Source organism: Gymnoscopelus braueri (genome assembly GCF_963280865.1).
Source record: "Gymnoscopelus braueri genome assembly, chromosome: 9".
NCBI lineage: Eukaryota > Metazoa > Chordata > Actinopteri > Myctophiformes > Myctophidae > Gymnoscopelus > Gymnoscopelus braueri.
Window position 1 is genome coordinate 15,594,981 of NC_137610.1, and position 24,928 is coordinate 15,619,908.

Genomic DNA, 24,928 nt, shown 5'->3' on the forward strand with positions numbered 1-24,928 from the left:
TTTTCATTATGTAACAAAGTTTATTACATATGTCTATAAACATATATACAGCACATGTCCCATGAAGAGTGGTTTTGTCACAAATATAAATTATTTAGGCTTGTTGAAAGAACATACAGGAACTGTAGCTTGTTCAATGTGGAAGAAAGTTGTGTTGGCTATTCGTTGTAACAAGTTGGCTAATTGCTCCAGACAGAAAATTGCAGACAATTATTCGTTTCCCTAAAACGTTCAGGGAATTGCAGAACCACATGACAAGTAACAGAACAAGTGGTCCCTCCACCAGGTTTTTGTTGAATACTATTAATAGCTACGGACTTAAAATGGGACGGTTTTAATACTGCACCCTGTCACCAACCCACACACACACACAGTATGAGAATACACATGGAAATAAGGCACAAATGGAGAAGCGTTAACAATCAACACTCAAAAAAGAAGGGACAACAATGAGGGCCGGAGTGGAACCAGTCTCAAATTTGGCACTTAAAACAGAATGACCAAAAGGAATACCAAAGGCCATCAGCAGCTCCGGAATAACTCCCTTAAGAATATGCCAGCATTAGCACAACTGTGAATCAAAAAATAGCCAATCATAATTTAGGAAATAAAAGTGTGTTTTCTTTTTAAATACTTAATTTCATATATATCTGAGCATGGGTGGGTGGGAGAAAGAAATGAGCAAGAGTCAAGTAATGAAAATGTACCATCAGGTACAGGCCATACATACTGAAGTGACAAAATTAGTGTTTTGAGGTGTCATAAATACTGTTCAGAGAGCATGAGGCCTACTTAACAGGAAAGTGGTTACAGTGGAAAATTAATAGGATTGCAATGATTTACATAGCTATACAATTACATGTCGATGTCATGATTATCAATACACATGAATTAATTTGCTAAAACATTGTCAACCTGTTAAATAGCATTTAGACAATGAGCTACTGGCTTGATCATGCCATAATTTCCTCACAAATTTCCAAAAAACTATGCTGTCCCATTTTGCTTCAAGTGGGATGAGTGCGTTTTCCTTTGTGAAATGACATCGTGCAACACTCTCTTTTGAAATCGAAACTCTTCCAATGACAATGTCTTCAAGACTTAAAGCTCAACACAAAACAAACAAACAAAAAAAAGAAAATGTCCATGTCATGGTTCCATTGGGAATAACCCAACATACAATGTACCATTCAAAGAGGCCAAACACTTCAGGCACTTTTAGGATTCATGATCAGTCACCATGATCAGTTCAGACATCCTACATGTTCCTTAGATAAATAGTCCATGGGACTAAACGTCCTTATGCGTTCCACACAGTCTACACACATCAAACTGACCCAAGTCATTTCAACTAAATAAAGATGCAGTTTATTATCTCTCTTCTTTTCATCATCTGATCATCATCATGATTTGGAGGAAACACTATTCTTATTTCAGGGCACATATTGTTTCACAGCCACAGTTAATTGAGGGAAGGAGCATAATAGTATGGTTTTGCTGGTAAAGAGGGGCATTGTGTTGATTCCCTTTTCAGCTGTGAGCTTATGATTGGCTAGTCCAGACGTGTCCAACAGCAGCATGTGGCTTTGGATGCCAACCCTCGTCGAGTCACTCGGTTGACCTTTATGTCTTCCTGTTGTTCCAGTTGGGGTCTGCCCCGGTTTTCTGCTCTCCTACGGGTCGCTCGGCTGGCGAGCGGGAGCCCTGGGGAGACTTCTGGGCCTGCGGAGAGCGCGGGTCCGACTGAGGAGGCGGATTGTCGGGGTGGAAGGGCCGGTAGTGATCTGGTGCTGCTGGGCCTGGCGGCCTGTGCTCGGGCATCCTCCTGAAGTCCTGAGAGGGAGGACCATCTCTGCCCTGATGGTAGTTTGGAGAACGAAACTCATCGGAGCGTCTTCTCTTGGCATCTGGATGCCTGTAGTCAGAATCAGAAACACTTTGTTACCAAATACTGGATAAAGTTGTTTGCTTTGGTTCAAGATGAGACACCAACCTAAGACCATTACAGGACTTAAGACAATGTTGGTTGCTTACTAAAAAAATCTTCTACTGTACCCTAATATGCTTTATCTCATAAATTAAAGTAAGTAAGCAAGCCTTGCAGAGCCATGTGGCCCATAGGTCCTGACCTATGGGCCACATGGCCACTGAGCTTGCAAAATAAATTAAAGGCGTCTTTAATTTCTGCTTTGATTTTTGTCTTTACAACCAAGGACATCAAATAACAGAGCCATCACTGTGATAATGTCTCAATGCATTTTAACCAGTTTACCTCCAGAAAATGCATCACTACATGCCAAAAGACAGCGGCAGGTCTGTTGGACTCTCACCTGTCATAATAAGGTCGATGGCCCCTGTGGTCCCGGTCGTTGTCATACTGCTCATACGGCCTCTTTCGAGGGGAACTATTGTTGCGGTAACTGCCTCCTGAGTCTCCATGGGAGCGGTACGAGTCTCCATGGGAGCGACGATCCCCGTAGTGATCCTTATAGCGATGTGGGTCGTACGGGTGATGGCGATCTCCTTGCCACGGCTGGTTGCTGTTACTTGGGTAGTTGTACTTCCCTCTGTCCCGGTCCCTCTGCCAGTCTCCCCTATCTGCGATGAACCATGATATGTGTACAAGATCACATTAAACACTGCAAGTGCCAACGTCTGAACTCTGAACAACCTCTGTTAACGTGATACAATAAAAAATAATGTGGGCTTACCATCGTTCCCGAAATGCCGCTTGTTGGCGGGGTTGTATGGTTCTCTGTGGTGACCATGGGGGCCAGGCTGAGAGGGGTGACCCATGGACTTGGAGGACAGCTGAGTGCCTGTGGAGTCCCGACTGGAACCAGAAGGTTCTGGTCTGAAAGGCTTTACCCTCCCAGGGTCCTCCTTCTTCTTCTGCTCCTTCTGAAAAATGTACCGTTATTTAAGCTATCATTATCTACAAACTATCCTTAAAAACATGGATTTCAATATACTTTTCAGCCTTTTCTTTGGCAAACAAAATGTATGTGATGATATTGCAGCAAAAGGCACGCATAGTAAGCTGACTGACTCAGCTGGTACTCATTTCTAGGTTGTTAATGCAGCTTCTTCTTTGTGCCAACACAAAGTTTCTATCTAAAGGACTCTTTTTTTATATTCCGCAGCTATCAAGTGGAATGGGTTGCCTACGGTCACTAAGTTGACTGGGACTATTACTAGCTTTAAGTCCTCCTTAAAGAGTTTTCTTAATACCACATGGTCCTGATTTTAAACTGAATTCTGTGTATTATTGTTTTTAATTGTATTTTATTTCTTCCCTTGTCACAACAACAGAACGGAAATGGAATGGAAATAAGCCTTTGTTTTGTGCATATGCTTATTGTCAATAAATCAATCAATCAAAAATAGCCCTAAATTGCCCTAAAACAATAATCCCTAAAATTCATATTGTAGCAGTTTATCTGGGCCAAAAAAGCAACCGTCACAGAATTACTTCATATCAACAAAGGCAAGGCATGTCCGTTGGAATATACCAGTTGGACTACACCATTTTATTCCTTGTTAACAGTAATGCTAACTTAAAAATGTTGATCAAATTTCCGTGTCTTTATAAATAAATAAGGTTAGGGTATGTGATAAATTAATGATTAGCCTGCATTTGTCGTTTACCTTCTTAAAAAGGCTGAGGACAGGATTGTCAGCTATCTGATAGCCATGCCCGAGGCTCAGGTTACATTTCAATGAATACTTGGATATTGCGACGTGCAGTGGGGAATTTGTGACAGAGGTACAGGGGTTTTTGCCCTTTCTAGCGATAGGTTGTGTTTATGAATTGTCACTAGAGAAAGATTTCAGAGGTGTTTCTACCTCCTGGAAGTTGGCTCATGTCTCTTCCAAACTGTCGCTGCTTTTCACTGCTGACAGAATGAAGCTGGGCTGAATGCGGAAACAATGCAGAACATCTGACCAACGTCTGACCAATCACAGTAGCCAAACTAATTTGGGTAGTCGCAACATCCCGGAGGCACAGAACACGCGAAATGAGTTCTGATCCCGCCCGCTCGAACCTCTGAATGACGTCATATTGTAGTCTGTAGCCAGCTGAACTCAACAAATTAATCTGTTCTGGTGTAGAATAATGTGTAAATGGGATAATCCATTCAGAGCCAGGCAGCAAACTGGGTAGTGTCCATGTTGCTTCCGTTATTTTGTAATATGTTTTGGTTGTGAATTATCTCTTTCTTAACTCACAGTTCCAGCTCTACGAATTTTACATTTTACATGCGGAAACGAATGCGGCTCACCTCTTCCTCGTGTGAGCGCTTCTTCAGTGCCATCTTGTAAAGCTTGTGAAGCTTCCTTGCACCAAACTCTGTAAACTTGGACACGAAAATCCAGAGGTTCCTGCCAATAAGAAAAGAGGATAATGATTAGTGAAATCAAAGAGGACGGCAGCATTGTCACACAATGACTGTTCCGCTTTCATGCGAGTACAGCTTCTAATCCTCATCTTACAGCTTACCGGCGCCATATTTTCACATGTTCTGGGTCGTTGTAAGCTTTAAGGCACTCTGTGATTCGGTCTCCTATCTTTAGCAGGCAGGTACGCGTGTGCTGAAGCTGCTCCTGGACAGACAGGCCCTCGTCAGGCTTATCCAACTGCTTCAGGGCCTTCTTTACTGGCCTCATGCGCTCCTTACACTGGAAACACGCACGCACACAAACACCACGAAGCATTAAAACGTATTCATCAAGTTTCATCCCAGTCTTGCATGTTGTTAGAATTGAGTCTTGTTTTGAGTGTGTCACGACAGACAGGGTGTCAACTCACAATGCTAAAGGTCTCCTGGTCTAGTTCATCGTCTCCTTCCTCTCCGATAGGAACCGGATCAGCGCCGGCAGTGATGTGGACCGGGCCCTGGGGCTTCTTCCCTTTGCCTCCTTTAGCCTGGGAAACAATGCAAAGAAAACCCATCAGAAACACAAAAACACAGACGTGAAACCATTCACACATTCCGATCAGTGTGCCAAACAAGCACAGATCACCTTACAGCTCTGAGTGATCAATGTTACAATGACATGATGCACTAGACTCTAGTGCATTATGTGTTATGTGTTATTATGTGTTGTTTTTCTACTTTTTGAAGCACATGGGGAAATGTGCTTAACTTTAAACATCTCTAGTTTAATCTCTAGTGACTAGAGATTAAACTAGAGATGTTTAAAGTTAAGCACATTTCCCCATGTGCTTCAAAAAGTAGAAAAACAACACATAATTTGCACTCCAGCACACACAACAACAGGCTATATGAACCCCCCAGGGAAAGCATTTCCCTAATGTGCCCTCCACTTCCTGTCCTTTTAAATGTTCAACTCTGCCTGCCTGCCTGCCTGCCTGCCTGCCACGCGCGCACGCACGCACGCACACACGCACACACGCACACACGCACACACGCACACACACACACACACACACACACACACACACACACACACACACACACACAGAGCTCAGGACAAGTACCTTTTCTTTCTTGGGTTTGGAGGCTTTTTTCTCTTTGTCTCCCTCTTTCTCCTTTTTAGGCGTTCCCTGTTTTTCTTTGTTCTCCTTGTTGTCCTTTTTCTTCTGCCTCTTCTTGGCGGGTGACTTGTCTGTTCCGTCGTCCTGGTTCGGCGGAGAGAAAGAAGAGCATTGTGAAGTGGCCGATTTCAAAGAAACAAAAACGCCAATAACAAAAACAAACACATTACACATTGTGTTGATAACACTGGGGCTTCACTGTACTACAGTAAAAAAGCTGATGAAAAAGCTTCTGGCTGACCTTCACTTCTCCCTCCTCAGAGGGGTTGTCCGACAGACGAGGGGAGGAGATGTCATTCCCCTGCTCATCCTTGAGGACCTTCTCCTTTTTCACCCGAGGCTTCCTCTTTTTCACTTTGGGCTGTGGAGGGGGGGACATTTTGAGCTACTGACCATAGTCACATGGCTGCCATTGTAGAAATATAACATTCTGTAAAATTGTTGACAGCAACAGAGTGGTCCAGTTCTCATCAGCTAACGTACCTCATCCCCTGGTGTAGCCGGGTCTTTAGCGTCCTGCTCCTTCTTCAGCATTTTGAGAAGGTAGTCTGTTCTGGCCTGCAGCTGTTTGGCCTGGGGTTTCTTACTTGTGTCGCCAGGAAGGATCTGCACACACATTCACACACACAAGGGAATGTGAGCCTGTTTTTCCCTGGCGCTGTTCTGACACATTGACCAATTTGCACTAACTTCATCGGGGGGTGGGAAACCCCACCCTAATGGAAGTTAGAGCAAAATAAACTGTTAACACATTGGGTGCCAGAGGTTTATTAAAATATTATACGTTGAGTGCCAGCATTTCTTCCATCCACTTGCGTTATACATTTCGTGCTGTGAGAAGCCCCGACGCGGAAATGCATGTAAACAAAGCGTGCGTGCGAGACGGCGGAGGGTCCCGACTAACGCCTGGAACAATAATATTTCCAACGCGACCCTCCATTGCAGCGTGATCGCCGATCGAAAACGGCTCGTTTCCACCACATTAAAAAGAAATGGAGATATTAAGCTTTTAATCAAGGAGATAACATTGAAAACGCCGACCGGAAGGATTTTTGACATGGAGCCACATCCAGCCTCTTCTTCTCAGAAACTGCTTGGGTGATGTCAAAGTTTCGTTTTAGCGCCCCACGTGGCCCACATGTATAAAAATAGAATTGGGTCAAAAACGGTCCGGACCGTTTTCGGCACTTCTCGTTTGGACCCTCAAAAACGGTCCGGACCGTTTTTGGCATTCAATGTGTTAAGATTATTTGTAAAAAAAAACTAAAACATTTTGCTTAAATAAAGTATCTCGGAAATAAATCTCTAAGTTTGATGTATTATTATTGTTGTTATAATTATTAAGATGACCGATAACCTGTCATTTACCTTTTCGGCCAGCTTAAGGTCAGGATCGGTCTTGATCAGATCCCAGTTGCCGTAGCCGTGCTCATAGACGCCGAGCAAGAGCTGAATGTCGTCCTGCAGTTCCCAGTCAGTGTCATAGTGCGCTACCTTGACCCGGCATGTCAGCTGGAACCTGTGGAGAACCACGCGTGCTGTCAAATGGCTCATTTCAAACGCTTTTCCTTTGAGAAGAGACAATTCTGTGTACCCTCTCCTGCTATGTTTTCAATGACAGCGTACTTGTTTCTCTCTGCTGGGTTGGACGGTACAACTTTGTGCAGCGGTTCAAACTCCTCCTCATGCTGAATGATGGACTTAGCGTTGACCTGCACGCCAGAGATCTTGATGTTGACACCTCTGCGTTTTCCAGGACCTTTAGCTAAAACAAAAATAACAATTTTAACTAAATAATAAATCATTTAAAATATGAGAGATTTCATCCAAGGTAGATTAAATTTGTTGTTTTCTTTATCACATTTTAAAGCCGCCCTCCAGTATTTTTGGTATTTCATATTACATGTTTTCCAGTGTTTTATTTCTTTATTTGTTTATTTGGACAGGACAATGCATATTAATGAACGTCATGACGTAAATACACCAGAATTAGCAAAGATGCTAGTTTTCACCCGCAGTTCTCACAAAGAAACATAAAATACAACAGACAGACAAACAGTGGAATACATTTACCTAACATAAGTGTCATCCTATAGTGCTATACATTGATCCAAATGAAGAGAACATGCACATGCAAACATGTTGGGTAGGTGCAGAAATATATAATTGAAACTACTTTGCACACTGCAAAGTAGTTCTGATAATGGTTGACGTTGATAGTTTAGATAATTTTTGTGGTTAACTGGTTCAAAACATCCCAATCAGGTCATACCACAATTAACCCGCATCTACAGTACCTTCAGTGGGGTTCTCTTTGAGGTGCTCTTCATGCTCCTGGACTGCAGTCACACAGCTGGTGTGGATCAGCTCTCCCAGCCTCTTCAGGTCTGCGATAGATTTGTCCACCAGCTCAGAGTCTCTGGCGATGGCCTCTAGCCTGCAAGACAGCGAAGGGCAAAGGTGTTACCAACAAACCATTGAAGGGACAGCAGGCGTGTTAAAGCTGCTCAAAGGATATTTCATACATTTATGGTGCAGGCAGCGATGCATACCTGTCAAGCGGAGATCCAAATTTCTTATAGGCCTTAATGAAGCTGTTAAAAGGTAGAAATAAAAACCTATGATTAGGTTGACTTGCAAACACAAAAAAATATACAAATGAAAGGCATTTGAAAAATCCCATTCAATCCGGGAACGCATCATTTTAGATTTCTTTGGCTATTTCAAAAATAGCAGATCTACAAGCTCATTTTTGAAAGATCATGAAAATATTAGATTTTTTAATTTTAAGTGGACATTTGTAACTCAAATCTGTGCTTCTGGGGGTCCCTGGAACTAAATATTTTACAAATGTTTGCTTTAAAAAATATATACTCCAAGATTTGCACACATTTTCACGATCTTTAAAAAATAGCAGATCTACAATAGCGCAGCACTCGGTGCCGCGCTATGAGCTTGTATATCTGCTATTTTTGAATAGCCAAAGAAATGAAATCTTAAAATGACACAAATGATGCTTTCCCGGTCTTAAAGGGTTAATGAATCAAATCGAAGACTTGCCGGCGAATCTCTGGATCGGTGAAGCCTTCCACATTGTTCTTCCGGGCTCGGGGTCGGCCCCTCCTCTTGGGCTTCTTGTCATCCTCACTGTCGTCGGTCTCACTCTCAGAGCCAGAGGAGTGGAGCTTCAGCTTATCGCCCACATCGCTGTCGCTGTCGTTGGCCTTAGCCTGATGGACACAAAGCAAACCATCAGACTCCAGTTGTCAAAACGTACAAGAGAGCTCACAGTCTAGAGAGAACCACAATGGAAATAAGCCCTCTGGCTTTATTGTGTTTTATCCTCGGTGATACTATGACTGTATCAATCAATCCTCCAACTGTTTATATTCCCACACCCTGCTCTTATGTTACATATGACGTAAGATCAAAATGACCGCTATGTGAATATAGTCGAGTATATATTTGTCTGAATGGAGATACTGTGAATGCTTGGTGAATTTTCCCCCAAAAACACAGTAAAGATGTTTTTATGGAGAGATGCTCCATTTCACTGCCACCCTCATTTTATGTTCCATGAATCTAGATGAGCAAAATAAACGATTAGCATGCTACATCAGTAATCCCTGCCGCAATGCTGAATGGATCACAAAGCTAGCGATCCATTCAAAATCATTTGTAGCACGTACACACACACACACACACACACACACACACACACACACACACACACACACACACACACACACACACACACACACACACACACACACACACACACACACACACACACACACACACACACACACACACACACACACACACACACACAGGCTCCCAAAGAACTAACCAAGTGTCTCCTCACTAGAGCCCAACCGATGCCAGACTTTTGGGTCCAATGCCAATCCCAATTTTGAAGACAAAAACTTGGATTTGATCAAAGTGTTTGAGGAATTTGAGATCAGCTATTTTCAAAAATAGCTGATCTACGAGCTCACGTTGTGAGCTTGTAGATCTGCTATTAGTTTTTAATTTTTAACATTTTCATCTATAATCGGCTGGATAATTGCCAATACTGATGTTGTCAAAAAAGTCAAATAATGGCCAATATATGGGCCAGACCCATCGGGTCATATCAGTCGGGCTCTACTCCTCACCCTCTTGTTGGAGCTTCTGCTCCTGGGCAGCATGAAGATGTCATCCATCTCCCTCTGCTTCTCCTCCTCCTGCAGCTTGCGCCGCAGGTCGTCGGGGATGATGTCATCCCAGTCTCGCACAGGCGTCTCCTCCAGCTCTGGAGCGCTCTCTTCCACGCTGGTGAAGTTGGCCACCTGCAGCCATGAAGAGAAAGACAGAGAAAAGACAGAATGAGAGTAGAGTGATAGAGTGATAGGGTAACAGAGTGAGAATAGAGTGGTTTGGGAACAGAGTGATAGGGTAACAGAGTGAGAATAGAGTGGTGTGGGAACAGAGTGAGAATAGAGTGATAGGGGAACAGAGTGAGAACAGGGTGATAGTGTAACAGAGTAAGAAGAGAGTGGTATGGGAGCCCTATTGTAAACACTGTCCAGTTAAAGTGAAACTGGTAGGTACCTTGAACTGCGAGAGAAGGTCATCTGTAGCATTCGAGCCCTGGTCACTTTCTCTGGTTTCAGCCAACCTCAGGATCTCATCAATGTCCATTTCCTGCGAGCAAACAGATTTGGGTGTTAAAAACTTTGTTCTTAACCTTTTTTTCAACATGCCATCCCTATTTTGGGCATGTCATTATAGGAGTAAATAATTTGTTTTTAATTTTTTTATCTCACACACACACACACACACACACACACACACACACACACACACACACACACACACACACACACACACACACACACACACACACACACACACACACACACACACACACACACACACACACACACACGTGTAATACATAAGATTTCAAGTTATTATTACATTATATATATATACATTTTTCCATGACAATAAATAGCAGATCAACAAGCTCAGTTGTGAGCTTGTATATCCGCTATTTACCCTCTTACTCATACAAAGGAGTATATAGGGCTTAAGTGGTAAATGCAAACAATATTGAATGCTGGTATGATTGTTTACGCCGTTTTTGTTTAATGGTACCTGTGGTTCAGACTCCTCTCCTTCTGGCTCCTTGAACAGTTCCTCTGCACCAAACTTGAGGATGGCAGTCAGTTCGTCTTTATTGAAAGGATTTGAACTGTAAGCAGAAGGCGGTCATGTTATGATGTGTGGTGGGGATTGATTCAGAATCCAACATCTTACATCATTTTGTAAGAAAAATTCAAGTTCTCACTTTGAGTGAGAGTGAGAGTTTCCCGAGTTGTTGTCCAGTACAGTGCGACCAGTGGTGTCCATTCTCTGTATGACCAGATGGTCCAAAACCATCTTCTTCTTAGCCCTCTCGATGATTTCTTCCTCTACGGTTCCCTTGGTAACTAGTCGGTAAATATTCACCTGTAAAATGAAAGCGTCAAAATGTTTAATATTTATACAACCCTGCTGTAATAAGCAAAGTAGAAGTTTATTTTGTAGTGATAAATGTCCCTTTGCCTCCCTGAATCTATGTCCTATGTATTGTGAAGGTCATAGACATGGGACACAAGGTTTACCTGTTTCTTTTGACCAATCCTGTGAGCCCTGGCTTGTGCCTGTAGGTCGTTCTGAGGATTCCAGTCGGAGTCAAAGATGACCACAGTGTCTGCTGAGGCCAGGTTTATCCCCAGCCCTCCAGCTCTGGTGGACAATAAGAAGCAGAAGTCCTAGAAACCAATGGAGATTGTTAGCACATAAGAGTATATCAAACAACACAGAAACTCAGCAAAAATATCTACAGCAGGAAAGGTCTTAGCATGTAAAATAAGGCAACGGATGAGATTATTATCATAGTATGACTGATAATAAGATATCTATGTGAAATCCCTTTGCATAGACCCATCTATATTTAACGTCCCCTTTTGACAATATTAATGCCACTGATATAAACGTAATCCTATATACGGATCCCCTAAAGCAAAGTTCCCTAACAAAATATTTATAACTATGTTTTAATGAGAGGCTCTTTATAATGCAAGGTTGAAAACAAATCTTCTTGAATATCTAAAATCTACTGTATACATACCTCTGATCCTTCTGCATTAAAGTGGTCCAATGCTTGTTTTCGTATTTCTCCCTTTATAGACCCGTCCAACCGCTGAAGAAGAGAGAAAAACAAAGAGAAGTAAATCCTTTGCATAACATTTACAGAGCCTTTGTCACCAACTCAGCATCAGTCTGCTATCCGTGCAATCATGGCATCTCTGAATTTCTATATTCTCAGAGAGCAGTACAGTCTATAGCAATTGACCCACACAGACTGACCAACTCTGTAATCACACTCTGGGTGGGCTGGCTTGCTGGGGACTGGCCAGTGCTCGTCGAAAAATAACTTGTAGATATAAATAAACGACATGCACTATCAGTCTGGCAAACTAAGTGTCCTGCAACACTGACACCTGATCCTACCAGCACCTGAATCAAACCCTCAACACAACCCCACCATCCCGACAGCTCCTGCATTGTGAACACCACAGATAAGTTAAGTTGTTAAGTTAAGTGTTATTTTATGTTACCCCTGCATAGTATTGACCTTCTTAGACCAAGTGCAGTCAAGCAATGCAGGAAACCTTACCTGGAAAGTGTAGCGTTTCATGGCTAGGTACTCAGCCAGAATGTCCAACATCCTGACCATCTGAGAGAAGATGAGGACTCTGTTGCCCCTCTCTTTAAGTCTTGTCAGCAGCTTGTCCAACAGTACCAGCTTCCCACTGCCCCTAACCAGACCCTGTGAGGTAACAGAAGTAGACAATGAACATCAAGGTTGACAATACTGAGTAGAACGGGGCACAACTGAGCTTTCATGGGTTTTATTTGTTCCAAAGCTGCGCTCCACTGCGTTGTGGACTTTTACCCTAAGGTGGCACTCGGAGCGAAGAGGGGAGGTTGATTAGGAGAGTGTACCTGCAGGTGCTCCTGTTGGGTCTCAGCATCTTCCTCTGGCTGTCTGATGAGGAAACCATGGTTACAGCACTTTTTCAGCTCCATGACGATGTTGAGGAAGCCAGAGGAGCTGCCTCGGGGGCCTTTGGAGAGGGCTTTGAAGTTCCTTGTAAGAATCCACCTGGTGGAAGTCAGGAACAATTTACGTTAACTGAGAGGGAGGTGCAACCTTAACTGGCTGACTGCTGTTCTATTTTTTAGCAGAATGGACCAGGAGGATGAAACGGAACACAGGGAAAAAGGGGGTCATACTTGTAGTATTGTTTCTGCTGGGCGGACATGTCTACACGGAGGATCTGTTCCACCTTGGCGGGCAAAGATTTCTCCACGTCTTTCTTGACGCGACGCAGAAGGAAAGGTTCTAGGATTTTATGTAGGCTCTGGTATCCATTTTCTCTCCCTTTTCCATGCTCCTCCTCAAAATCTTCCCAGGAATGAAACCTAAAGGGGGGTAAAAGAGGTGTCGGTATATAGTCATTATCAGTTCTGATATATTTCTATAATAATATAATAATGTGACACACTGACATTAACTGTGGCTTAAAGTTTAATGAGGGAAAAGAAATTCCATACTTTTCAGGCATTAGGAAGTGCAAAAGCGACCACAGCTCTTTGAGGGAGTTCTGAAGCGGGGTGCCGGTAATCAGTAGCCTATGGTTGGACCTGAACTCAATTAGTGTTTTGTACAGTAGGGAGTCATCATTCTTCAGCCGGTGAGCTTCATCCACACCCAGGAAGGCCCAGTTGATGTTTCCCAGAACCCCCTGGGGAAATATTGTGATTCATAATTAAGTCATGATAGAATATTATAATTTGATTCGTTGCAGTGGCCAGATGAGACACCATAGCAAATAGGAAATACATACAGGAAGGCGCAATTGCAGCACTTACCTTGTCTTTCAGTACGATTTCATATGTGGTTATAAGTGCGTTGAAACGAATTCTTTTTGTTTGATGGTTCACCCACTCGTAGTCACGGATCTATTCACAACACAATGAAGGGCACAGGGGGGGGGGGCATTAGCTTTCACTAGGACTTCACCACAAATCATCACCACAAAATTTTATTAAAGGAATTCACCGCACCGTTTTCCTGCTCATGACATCCCCGAGGTAGACCACCACATTCATGTCAGGGGCCCAGATGTCAAACTCCCTCTGCCAGGAGGTGAGAGTGGACAGGGGCACCACCAGCAGGGAGGGTCCATAGAGCTGGTGCTGATGGAACAAGTAGGACAGGAAGGAGATGGTCTGGATGGTTTTACCCAGACCCATCTCGTCAGCGAGAATAACACTGTTGCACCTGACGAACCGAGGGAAAGACGAAAAAACATTGCGTGATCTTGCCTATGACCTTGTGTGTCATCCCAATACAATTGGTGGATAAAGAAAGTACATTTGTAGTTGTTGTTTATTTTATGATTACCTGCACCAGGAGTGAGCCAGCCAATTCAATCCATCTAGCTGATAATCTCTCAGAACATGGCTCTCGTCTCCAATATGAGATGGCTGCTCCTTTAGTGGACTAAATCTTGGTCTTTGTTTCAGCGCCTTGAATTGCGGAAAAGAAAACATGCAATAAACATTAAAGCGACCAATCAACACTAAAGTGACCATTAGCTTTGGTTTTCCCCTAAGAATGTGAACTGATGACATTGGTGACGACTTACACTTACTTTGCATTCTTTGGAGGGGACCGTTTTGTTCATACTTCGGGTAGTGAAGCTGTCCACACAGCGCTGAAACTTCTTGCTAATCAAGGCTCCATCCTCCCAGCTGCACTCTCCATAGGGTAGGCCCATCCATTTACACAAGTACTCTGGCTCATCAGACGATGATGATGTCTTGTGTGCTTTTTAGAAAATGCAAAAAGAAAGATTTTTATTTTATTTTTAATTGCAGACAAATGGCAAAGGGTCTAAATGAAGGGGTTAAATAATAAAAACATCAAATGGCCATTCTAAAACGGATAGTTCCATTGATTGGTTCTGATTGACTGAGTCCCATTGTGAACTACACTATAAAAACAAATGCCAATGTCTTTGCCAATTTTCAATGCCAATTTTACAATATTCACCATGCTGTTCCATGGTATGGAACATGTATTTGTTATATAGTTTTTCCTATGGCAAGGTAAAAGGAGCGCTCCTTTTCGTCCTGCGTATGTGCACGGCTTTACAAATCACTTTAAAATCAGGCAGATACTGCAAAGCGCACTGCTCACATTTGCGCAGCAACCTCGTTTGTGGAGGCAGTTGCAGGGACAGCTTTCTTGTAGAAATTATTCTTGCAGTAAATTGTAATTAAAAACTGTTTTAATTGGGATATGTCTATGATTTTCGTGTTGCCATATTGCTAACAGTAAAAAAAACAATAAGCCACGCGAGGTCGTGGTTTACCACGGCCTCAACGCCATGCAGGAGCAGCTAAGGTGTGTTGTTAGGCCCCACATGTGGCTTTATTGCTTTAATAATGCACAAAACTTTTATGATGAATATGGACTTACAAGGAAAGTCGGAGGGGCCTTGTGTCTTTCCCGTTTTTGTGGCTGTTAGGAAGAAAAAGCTAATTAGCACCACTAAAAGTAAAATGCAATCATTTGGGTTCATTCAAATGAACAGCAATGCACCAAACTAAAACGTCTACTCTCCGCAGTCAAAGAATATAGTCGCTATCGGCTAGAAACCATACATCTTTTTATGTATGGATGCATCTATACATCTTATGTATTTTCATAACAGTGTCAGCGAAAATAGCTGATCTAAAAGCGCACAACGCATCCTGATGCGACACGTTGTGAGATTAAAGGTCTGCTATTCTCACCATTTCTGAAAAACTAACATTTTTGAAAGTTCTTGAAAGTTGCCCAAACAGGGATGCCAGTTTGAAAGTGGTTAAGTCTGTCTGTGGGTTTTATATAAACATTTAATCAATTAAAAGTATTAACAATAGATTGTACATACAAGGTTTCCGCCCAGCAGAGATTATATATAAGTGCTGTTAACTTGTTCTCACCAATGACTCTCTCCAGAATTTGGAACTGCTTGTTCAGGTCAGTGGTGAGCTCCTGTTGGCAGTTATGATACTCTATATCCTCAGGGGATGCTCTTTTCATCCTGTAAAAACATATCATAAGCTGTGTCAATTGTGAAGGGTTTGTGTATATGTGAATGTGCTCATGCCAATTTTTTTATTATTTTTTTAATCAATTAATAAATGTTACCAAGCACTGAGTTCATCATGCTTCTTCTTGAAGTTTTCCAGTTTCTTTAGACCCTTGACTTTCTGTTGTGTCAGAGTGTCCATGCTCTCCCATGTATTGTGGATGTAGGACCAGCCTTTCCACTTGATGAGATATTGAGGCTCCCCCTCATCCTTCTCTGGATCAAAGCCTTCTCCTGGGTCTCCATTTTCCTCAACAGCATACTGAGTAGTGGAAGCCCCAGTGGCTAGAAGAGGAAATCTCTATTAGCCAAAGCCGTTTGAAGGAATGCAGAGGAAGTGGGGCACTTCTGAGAGAATTTGATGCAACATCTCTAAATAGACCCAATGTTGGTATGGTAATGGAAAAGGTACTAAGCACACATTAAGGGTCACTTTAATAATAATTTAAAGCCTCACTATGTAACTTTTTTTTAAAGGAATAAAATATAATTTTGTCCAATCTGTATGATAGAACACAATACAACTTATACAATTGGGTGGTTGTATTTTGTCTCCCTCCTCTTCTATTGAGACATTTAGGTTGTGACCTGATGGTCAAGATTAAATTTATCCCCCGAGCAAGCAGGCCGGTTCTATTAGCTCAATGGTAAAAATGTCAGCACTTGCGCAGGAAACAGAGTTCAAATCCAGGGTAGAAGAGGAAAGTTACATAGTATACTGTGTGTGTGTGTGTGTGTGCGCGTACGTACGTACGTACGTGTGCGGGCTGACTAGTCGTGTGCGGGCTGACTAGTTTTGTTTACTTTCTGCTTGTGCATGCTTGAAAGCCCGCTTGAAATGGCAGCTTCGCATAGGAGTGTGGTGTGGGAAGATTTTGTTCAAGATTGACGATAAAATAGTACAATGCAAATATTGCAGCACAAGGTATGCGTATCACTCGACAACATTTGTAATGTCAAATTACATTATTAAAGCAAGACACCCAAAGCCTTCACCCAAGCAGAGCAGTATGGCAGACTTCACCGTGAAACCTCGCCATTGTGCTGATGGTATTTCTCGAACTAGAATACACTGTGCCTTGTCGCCAAACAATAATGACGTATGCGACTAGAGAACTAAAGGTGAAATTGTTTTAGTTTGTTATGATGTTTATATCCAGGCCATATAGCTACACATTGTTGAACGTGTTGTGTTGTTACTATTATCATTTGGCATCGGGAAGGAGAGTCGAGTCTGACATCATTCTTCCTAATTTGTCAAACGTATGCCTCGTTAGTTATAGGCTGCTGTAGCCTACGGATTAAACAAGTGTTCCGTGTTAATAAACACTTGTTTACTAAATAAAGTCTCAATTGTATTATCATTAGGACATGATGGCTGCAGTTGTGGTGCTTAAAGGAAAGTGCAGTGCAAGAGAAAAATTGATCGACACATTGATAAATGCCGACAAGTCGACACACAAAATACTGAGTCGTTAACATCCCTTACACACACACACATTTTTTAGGCAGTTAAATTTTAAATTAAACTATAAGTGAGACATTAATTGTAAAATGTGTATTAGATTACCTCCTGTTTTTCCTGTCCTCGCGTCCATAACTTTCTCGATGGTCTCACTGTCATCATCTTGCTGTTCCTCTAACACATCGCCAACCATTTCAATGAGGTCATCGGAGTCTGTCGCAATGTCATTTGCGTCCTCTTTATAACTGCAACACAACACAAAGAGAAGAGGATAACAGCTATATGCCAGCAAAGCTGAAGTAAGCTCATGAACTAACAGCAAATAAAGCCCATGCACAAATACAAAATAAAGTTTCTCTATCGCCGGCATTACGAACAATCAACAGCAACCAAATCATAGTATGACATAAGAGTTGGGCAGAGAAATAAGACTGAAGGAAAAGTTAGAGCTTCCCTGTCACTTGACCTGTAATTTACCATAGAGACTTTAAACAGCGTTAATTACCTTTTGACTTTTGTAGCACCCCGTCCGCGAGTTTGTCTCTTTGGAGTGTCGTCATCATCATCGTCGTCGTCATCGTCGTCATCCTCTTCCGCGGATGACTCCTGTTTTCTGGATTTCCTTCCCTTTTGGGACTGCTGTTTTTTGGCAGCTGCCGATTTGGTCTGAGGTCTGTAAAACATCAAGATACGCACAGACAACACACAGGCTTGTCATAGAGCTTGGAGTCATTCAGCTTTCCAGCTGTAAACTGGCTGATTATCACACCTAATTGCCTGACAACAGCCAATGGCTTAGAAGCAGCTTCAATTATACACAATGCGTAACTCTTTACAAGTTTAAACAAATGTTCACACAAGATGATAAAGACAGACATTCTAAATGGTCACAATTCCAGTATTTGAACAGACTGGAGCACAGTGATGAATTCTCGGTGCCAAAAAGGCAAAGATGCCATCAAGTAACTGATCACACAAAGTGGAATGAATCTGAGTTGATCAGTGGGTACCTGTCTGACGGCCAGTCTTGGCTATACCCTTACCTTCTAGCAGCAAGTCGTCTGGATCTAACTTTTTTCTCTTCCTGCTCACTGTCTGAACTGCTGGCATCGTCGTCATCGTCGTCATCATTTGAGTCATCATCATCATTCCAGGTATTTCTTACAACACAGAAATACCAAAAGTTCACCCTCAAGGCCCATCATTGCCATCGTTTTTTCAGCATTATATTGGCCAGAGGGTGTTCAAGAAAACCCAATTTGATCAGAGATAATCCACTGATCGCATCATCAAATTTGATTGGAGATTTGGGTAGTCACCTTACTATCTAACTACGGTATAATTCAAACAGCCCATTTTTATCCCTATTGGATCAAACAGATACCCATGTGGAAGTGTGTAAAAGAATGTAACCACAATACTAACACACTTACAATAATTCAACCAACCAAATAATGCAAAAATGGATATGGCACAAGCAAAAAGGTGTATGCGTGCTCTATTATAAAGGATGATTTTATGCATCAGAAAATAAATGTATTGAAAATGCCACCACATAAACTTATAATTCGAATTAACAATAAATTATTAATAGTACTTACTCTTTTTTCTTAGACCGTGTTTTTCTCTTGGGACTTTCACCTTCAGAGTCACTGCTACCCTGCAAATGTGGTCACCACAGCTTAAAGAACAGGCTCTATGCAGTAAATGATATGATAGCAGCACTTTTTCAGAATGTCCACTAGATGGTGCAATGCTTTAAAGAGAGCAAACCACTTTAAAAGCTTATCTAAGGTTTTGGAGTAAGATTTATCATTTTCAGTGTTGTGTTATGCGTTAGCTCTTTTGGAATGCTGCTATTCCATTTTTATGTACATCTTCTTACCTCAGCTCCAATGTTTAAGCGAGCAGGTTCTTGTCTACTGCGATTGGACCTCCTGACCCCATACACATCTGGATGTTCTTCCCACATCTGTAACCACAATGCAGTTAATCAGCCACTGCCCTTTGTCCCCTTTTTAAGTAATCCCATCTCAATAGTATCAGGTAGCTCAGAGCACAAAATCAACAAATTGTTGTTTAAATGATCGTGTGACATAGAGTAGACTAGAAGTCTCCTGTAAGCCTACCCTTCATAAAACAAGTGATTAAAACAAAGAAACAACTCATGTCCCAAATTTAAAATGCCAGAGGATAGGCGACTATGTGTGAAATTATTAATCAAATACTTTATTAAAACAATCAACAAGAAATGTATCAAATTCTATTTTAGTTATCAAATCGGTTTAGTAAGGTATGATGTAAAAATGAATGACAAAGTCATGAAATTGTGAATGCTGGTCTTTGTTCCACATTATAAAAATAACCATTTTCGACTGCTGTGTAAACATAGTAATTTCAAGATGTGATGAGCATTTCCCCCATCATTTTGTACTTTTTTTCACTGTCATTTTATGGTCTAAAATAATCAACATGTGAATTGATGATGAAATAATATAACCAACAGTCCTACAGGAAGCCTACAGCTACATTATATTATTTAGTGACTCAGTGAGGATAGGAGTTAAGGCTGTGACACCCCAAGCTGACGTGGGGATGTCGATTAGCTTCTGTGGCGAAAATTGGTCATAGAAAATGCGTTGTGTACTATGCCATCGGTAGTAGAGAGGCGTCTGTGTGTGGGCCGGTCATCAAATTGTAATCTTGAATCCCCACGCAGTATGGTTGATTAATTTCCTCTCATGCAGGTACAGAAAAGCACTATGAACTTTTAAAACCTCTTTAAAATCTCTCAACACTGACGCCTCCCAATCTGATCTCCCAACGTAGACTGTATTAGTCAAGAGAAGTCAGCTTGGTGTGTCAGGGCTTTTAAGTGCAAGTTACCTTCTTTACATCTGCCAGGTTGTCCTTTTTTTTGACTGGCTTGTCTTTGACCTCTGCAGAGTTCTGTTGGGATTTGGACTCGGTATCATCACTCCCTGACTGAGAACTCTCCGACTCTGAGGAGCTGTTGGACTCAGAGTTGTGGGACCTACGCCTCTCACTGGCGTGCTCACTCTCAGACTGGCTTCCAGACTCAGAGCCTCCTGAGTGGTTGGATTCGTCTGAAGCAGAATTGCTAAAGGAGCAAAAACATTCTCAGTTTTACAGTATTTACCTAGCTACAGATTTAAGGGATAGTTCACCCAACAAAAACGTACTTTTTTACTATCGATTAGTCACCCCATGGAGACTTGATGAATGTATTTTTTTTTTTTGTCCCATTCCTAAGACAATAATTTGATGACCAGCGGACCGGTAGGCAGTGGTTCCGGTAGGAGACACGAACCGCTGCCGGTCATTAAATTATTGCCTTAGGAATGCGACAAAAACAAAAAAATATCCATACATTCAAGTCTCCATGGGGTGACTAATCGATAGATAAAAGGTAATTTTGGGGGTGAACTATCCATTTAAATGTGTCCCAAACAGCATAACAGGGCAATTTAAATTTATTTTTTTTCCAGTATGTCTGCCTGTAATCACTAGCAACCACTTTCAAAATACGTTTTAATTCTGTGCTATGGCAGATTAGGAAAAACAATGGAAAAGTGTATTACTGTCCCCACTGTGACCTGTTTACAAGATCCAGTAACAAGACATCAAATTGTGTCATAAATATTCCATGCAAGGGTCCTATTGAACTTGTAGTGTCGGTTGTTGCAGTGGATAAATAAATCACCATTTACATATTGTTGTGCAAAAGTTGTTGTTTTTTGTTTCTCTCAAAACATTAAGACCTGATCAAAAAACTAGGGTCTTAAAATGTGTATGGTGCTTCTAGAGATCCAAGCACTCAAAAAATGTTGAGAGGAAGTAAAGTTAAAACTAAAATGCCACAGTAAATGGTTTATTACCATTTTGGTTTTGTGTGAACAGCTGCTCTCTTTCAAAATAGCCACACATCCCACAGTGCCAGGGGGTGTAGTGTCTGTTGACCAAACACGGAAGTAAATGGCTCTATCCATTTCAAGCGGGGTCAAACCTGGGCGGGACATGAACCCATCTCAAATTCCTATTGGCTCATGTGTTGCTAAGTAGAAGGTTAGCCTATCTCAGCTCAGTATGCAAGCCAATGAACTCTGAAACACTTCCTGTTTCCGCCTCTGTAATTCTATGCTTTCATTTCAAATACAGAAAGTCAGCAGACTGTGGACAAAGGGCCATTTTGTGACTTAATATCACAAGTTAGCCTGGATGTAACGAAGTGAAATAATATTGCAGAAATGTGTTGTAGTTTCTGTTCTTGTTCTAATCTTTGTGTGACAAATGCAGACCTCTAGTAATACTAAATGTTACAATTGCTGGGTGAGGACTGAGGAGACGCTTCACTCAAAACAAGGATAATAAAATGGCTGCCATCAGACAGCTAGAGTATTTGTGTGGCTGTAGTGTACTGGCAACATAGAAAATAGGACAGGGGTTGAACCTGTTATATTGTTCCCCAGAGTCTTAATGTAGAAAGATAATCATATTGTGACTGTTCATATTGTGCTTAAATTGTGTTTCAGAGGGATCAGTACAAATTACAAAATCAAGAGCTCTCTGCAGTCTGGACAGTTTAGACAGATATATTGTCATTATAACTGAAAGCCAATAATATGGTTTGTGTATATTGCAGGCCAGGAGTTTATCTTATTGCCCTTATTGTTGCCAAATGATCGGATATCATTATCAGTTTAAAAACATCAAGTTTATCAGTTTAAAAAACATCTTTATTTGTATTTATTTAATTATTAATCAACATGTATACACAGACAATATCAATCACCTATACCTGCAAACCCACACATGGATATTCACCACCTGGTAATTGAAAGACCTAGACTGTGCCTAGACTAGAGTGTAAGAAATGTCACTCATATTGACCAATAAGAACTTTTACATAACTATCAATTTGTTAAACAGTGAATCACAGGCAATATAAAGAAAATAATAAAAGTTTTAAATACAAACAATGATAAACGATCACTAGAAACAATTTATAGAGATTGTGATAGATACAAGGGAATGAATCCCTAAATGGCTAGGATAAAATAATTGCTTGTAAAAAATGCACATGGCATGCTCCGGTTATCAGACAGCAATGTTAGGCAATTGGGGGGTGGGGGGGTCAAATAAAATATCATGGCTGATAATGATAATTTGAATAAATTGGCTATTCAAAAAAGGCACCCTTGTCGAGGAAAAAATTAAGAAAACCTCAAACAATTAAGGTTTAAAGTAGCACAAGCCACTGAATGTCAAACTCTTGATATTGTACTATTGAAGATCAGGTATTGCTGAGCTGAAAACATGTTAATATTTTTTAAGCTATGTAAAATGGTATTTAAAAAAATATTATCTGAAGGGTGAAGGCCTTTTATGAGCAGATCTATAAACATGAGGTAACTTGGGTTATTAGAAACTTTGGGTGACAAGTGAAAACTTTCAGTGAAAATCCAGACAAAATATAATCAGTCATATGGAGATTGTGACTGATCCAAACTAAAAAGGTATGCAAAGCATGCTTGTCATAAACCCTCCTAATGTCCAGGTGGTCCACAATAGGCCTAATTTAATGCATTGTCTCTGAAAATGAATCAACGTTGATAAAAATGGTGCAATGCAGTACTAAACTGTAAGACAAGGTCATATTACATGATAGCAAGATCGACAAACAAACATGTTTTTGTCCATTTGTTATCAACAGAAAAAAATGTCATGTTTACAGTTGTTTTATACATAGAGGCTATGGGCAATAATCTCCCACAAAGGCCCCAAATAAATCCTCAGAATTGAGCATAAGAAATGGTAGGAAAAATCAGGGTGTGGCTATTAAACAACAGCAAGGTCATTCGTATGACACAACAACACATCATGAAAACCATGCCCAAAATATATGCACAGGTGACCAACCATGCTTGACAAGGTAAACAATCGAAGGAGATGTCAAAGGTAAAAAGTAGTATAGGATCATACCTTGATGCATTGCTTTGAGTCGATCCTTCATCCTCTTGCTTTTTATCTTTATTCTTCATCATCGTTGTATCCTGGGAATCTCTGATTAAGATGATCGTTTGTCCTGGTATTTTAGTACTGTCAAAAAGTTATAGGAAACATGAACTATCATACAAGTCCCGTCAGATTGCCTTCGCTCGTGGCCGTTAAACACTGACGTTGCACAGGGAGTGAAACATACATAACGTTAATGATCTCCAAGTGCTACAGAATGATTTGTTTACATTTTAGTTTAAATCTAAACAAATAACATGTGCCATTATTACGTTGACTTAAATACCCAGCGTTGTTTCAATATTAGCCACCGATCATTCAAGTCGCATGCATTAATTTCAACTGCGTCATCAGATAAAAAGACAAGCCAATATGAGCAAAAAGGAGAATAAAAGCAGATAATGTAATGTATTATACAATGTAAACATACCAAGTCCATGTACTACATGAAGGTATAATGAAGCAGTAGTAGTTCCGAGTACGTTATAACGGCGTATAAAAAATTATCATATTACAGTAAAAAACAAAAACAAAAAAGCGATCGACACTTAATAAAACAATAACTTAAATAAAAAATAAACTAATAACAACAATCTATGTTGAAAACTATGCCTAGGCCCTATTGAGTGTTCATCTACAGTCAGAGCAGGCGACAGACGGAGCACACTAAAAATGGAGGAGCGCCATGGCTGCCGGAGCCCAGTGTGGAAAACAACGACTCGACCAGACACGGTTCTGACGACTCGAAAAAAGCAACAAAAAACGGCGAAAACGTCTAAATCCTATTCGGAATACTAATCTTTCGTCGGTATTAATAATAATTGATCACAACGAGCTACTTTCCGTCAGATAAAAGGCAAGAGAAATCAGTCTGACTGAGTGACCATGGTTCCCTTCCCAAGGCTCATCCGCCATCTAGAGCTCCTTCCTAGCTCTGAAAGCTTTGCCTTTGATTGACGTTATTTCCATTTACTCCACACTCAGGTGATGGTACAAAGTCCCACCCCTTCTATTTTTGTTTAAAAACTATTATATTATAACATTACATTTTTCCCAGTCCCAGGTTTAGGGTAGAGAATGAAACACCTCTTTTACTCCATACTATAAGTTAGAACATTGCAGAGGTTGTGAATATATATTAAATATCTAGTTCTGCATCTTTTACATCACTTCCTGTGAAGACAGGAAACAGGGCATCAGGAGCCATTTTACACAGCCTTTGGAAACCATTTCAGAACAGACTAAAGGCTGTTTTAATTCTGTGATACAAGCCTATAGAAAAGTGCAACCTTCAACTGTTTGTATGTATTAGTAAAAGTGTAGATTATTGGAATAAATCTATTTATACCAGATGGGCATTAAGAAATTATAAAGCAACTTCAGATAACCAAGAGAATATTATAGCAATCAAGGGATCATAATAGAAAGCAAGCAATAATGTATTATATCAATGTTAACTTATAAAGTTATGGGCAAAGTCTATATGTTTACTGGCACATGGTTAGTGTAAACTCTTAATTCTTCATTTATTTTTTAAATATGTAATGCCAAGATGTACTGTTAATTTAGAACATTATCTTTGGATTAAAAGTTTACGACGATTAACATCGTGCTAAACCTTATTTG

The 24,928-nt window shown here is 41.0% G+C and overlaps 1 protein-coding gene across 4 annotated transcripts; it reads right to left on the minus strand.

Annotated features, from left to right (window-relative positions):
• Positions 1-24,225, minus strand: chd2 (chromodomain helicase DNA binding protein 2). 4 transcript variants are annotated; one of them, XM_080436960.1, is made up of 39 exons: positions 23,733-24,225; positions 23,270-23,386; positions 20,153-20,387; positions 19,152-19,238; positions 18,868-18,926; positions 18,310-18,426; positions 17,772-17,939; positions 17,372-17,511; positions 15,861-16,086; positions 15,653-15,753; positions 15,144-15,185; positions 14,314-14,489; positions 14,064-14,188; positions 13,724-13,940; positions 13,529-13,618; positions 13,211-13,401; positions 12,890-13,078; positions 12,599-12,758; positions 12,270-12,422; positions 11,721-11,792; positions 11,212-11,361; positions 10,896-11,056; positions 10,703-10,799; positions 10,154-10,246; positions 9,718-9,891; positions 8,621-8,790; positions 8,113-8,154; positions 7,858-7,997; positions 7,187-7,325; positions 6,929-7,079; positions 6,044-6,166; positions 5,802-5,921; positions 5,504-5,644; positions 4,811-4,927; positions 4,502-4,680; positions 4,284-4,383; positions 2,712-2,901; positions 2,331-2,598; positions 1-1,915 (listed from the first exon to the last, which is right to left on the minus strand). In XM_080436960.1, the coding sequence occupies exons 2-39, from the start codon at positions 23,329-23,331 to the stop codon at positions 1,624-1,626; spliced, it is 5,457 nt and encodes a 1,818-aa protein (XP_080293086.1). In that variant the 5' UTR covers positions 23,332-23,386; positions 23,733-24,225; the 3' UTR covers positions 1-1,623. The 4 variants fall into 4 exon arrangements, with proteins under 4 accessions (XP_080293086.1, XP_080293085.1, XP_080293088.1 ...); XM_080436959.1 differs by having other exon boundaries at positions 14,308-14,489; XM_080436962.1 differs by lacking the exon at positions 15,144-15,185.
• Between the last annotated feature and the right edge of the window lie 703 nt (positions 24,226-24,928).

Bases quoted from the DNA above. Each gene is read 5' to 3' on its own strand.
- chd2 (XM_080436959.1), bottom strand. From the start codon at position 23,331: ATGATGAAGAATAAAGATAAAAAGCAAGAGGATGAAGGATCGACTCAA. The intron at 13,619-13,723 runs GTGCGGTGAATT...TGTTGTGAATAG, and splicing joins ATGTCATGAGCAGGAAAACG to ATCCGTGACTACGAGTGGGT. The intron at 5,922-6,043 runs GTACGTTAGCTG...CCCCCTCCACAG, and splicing joins CGGCTACACCAGGGGATGAG to CCCAAAGTGAAAAAGAGGAA.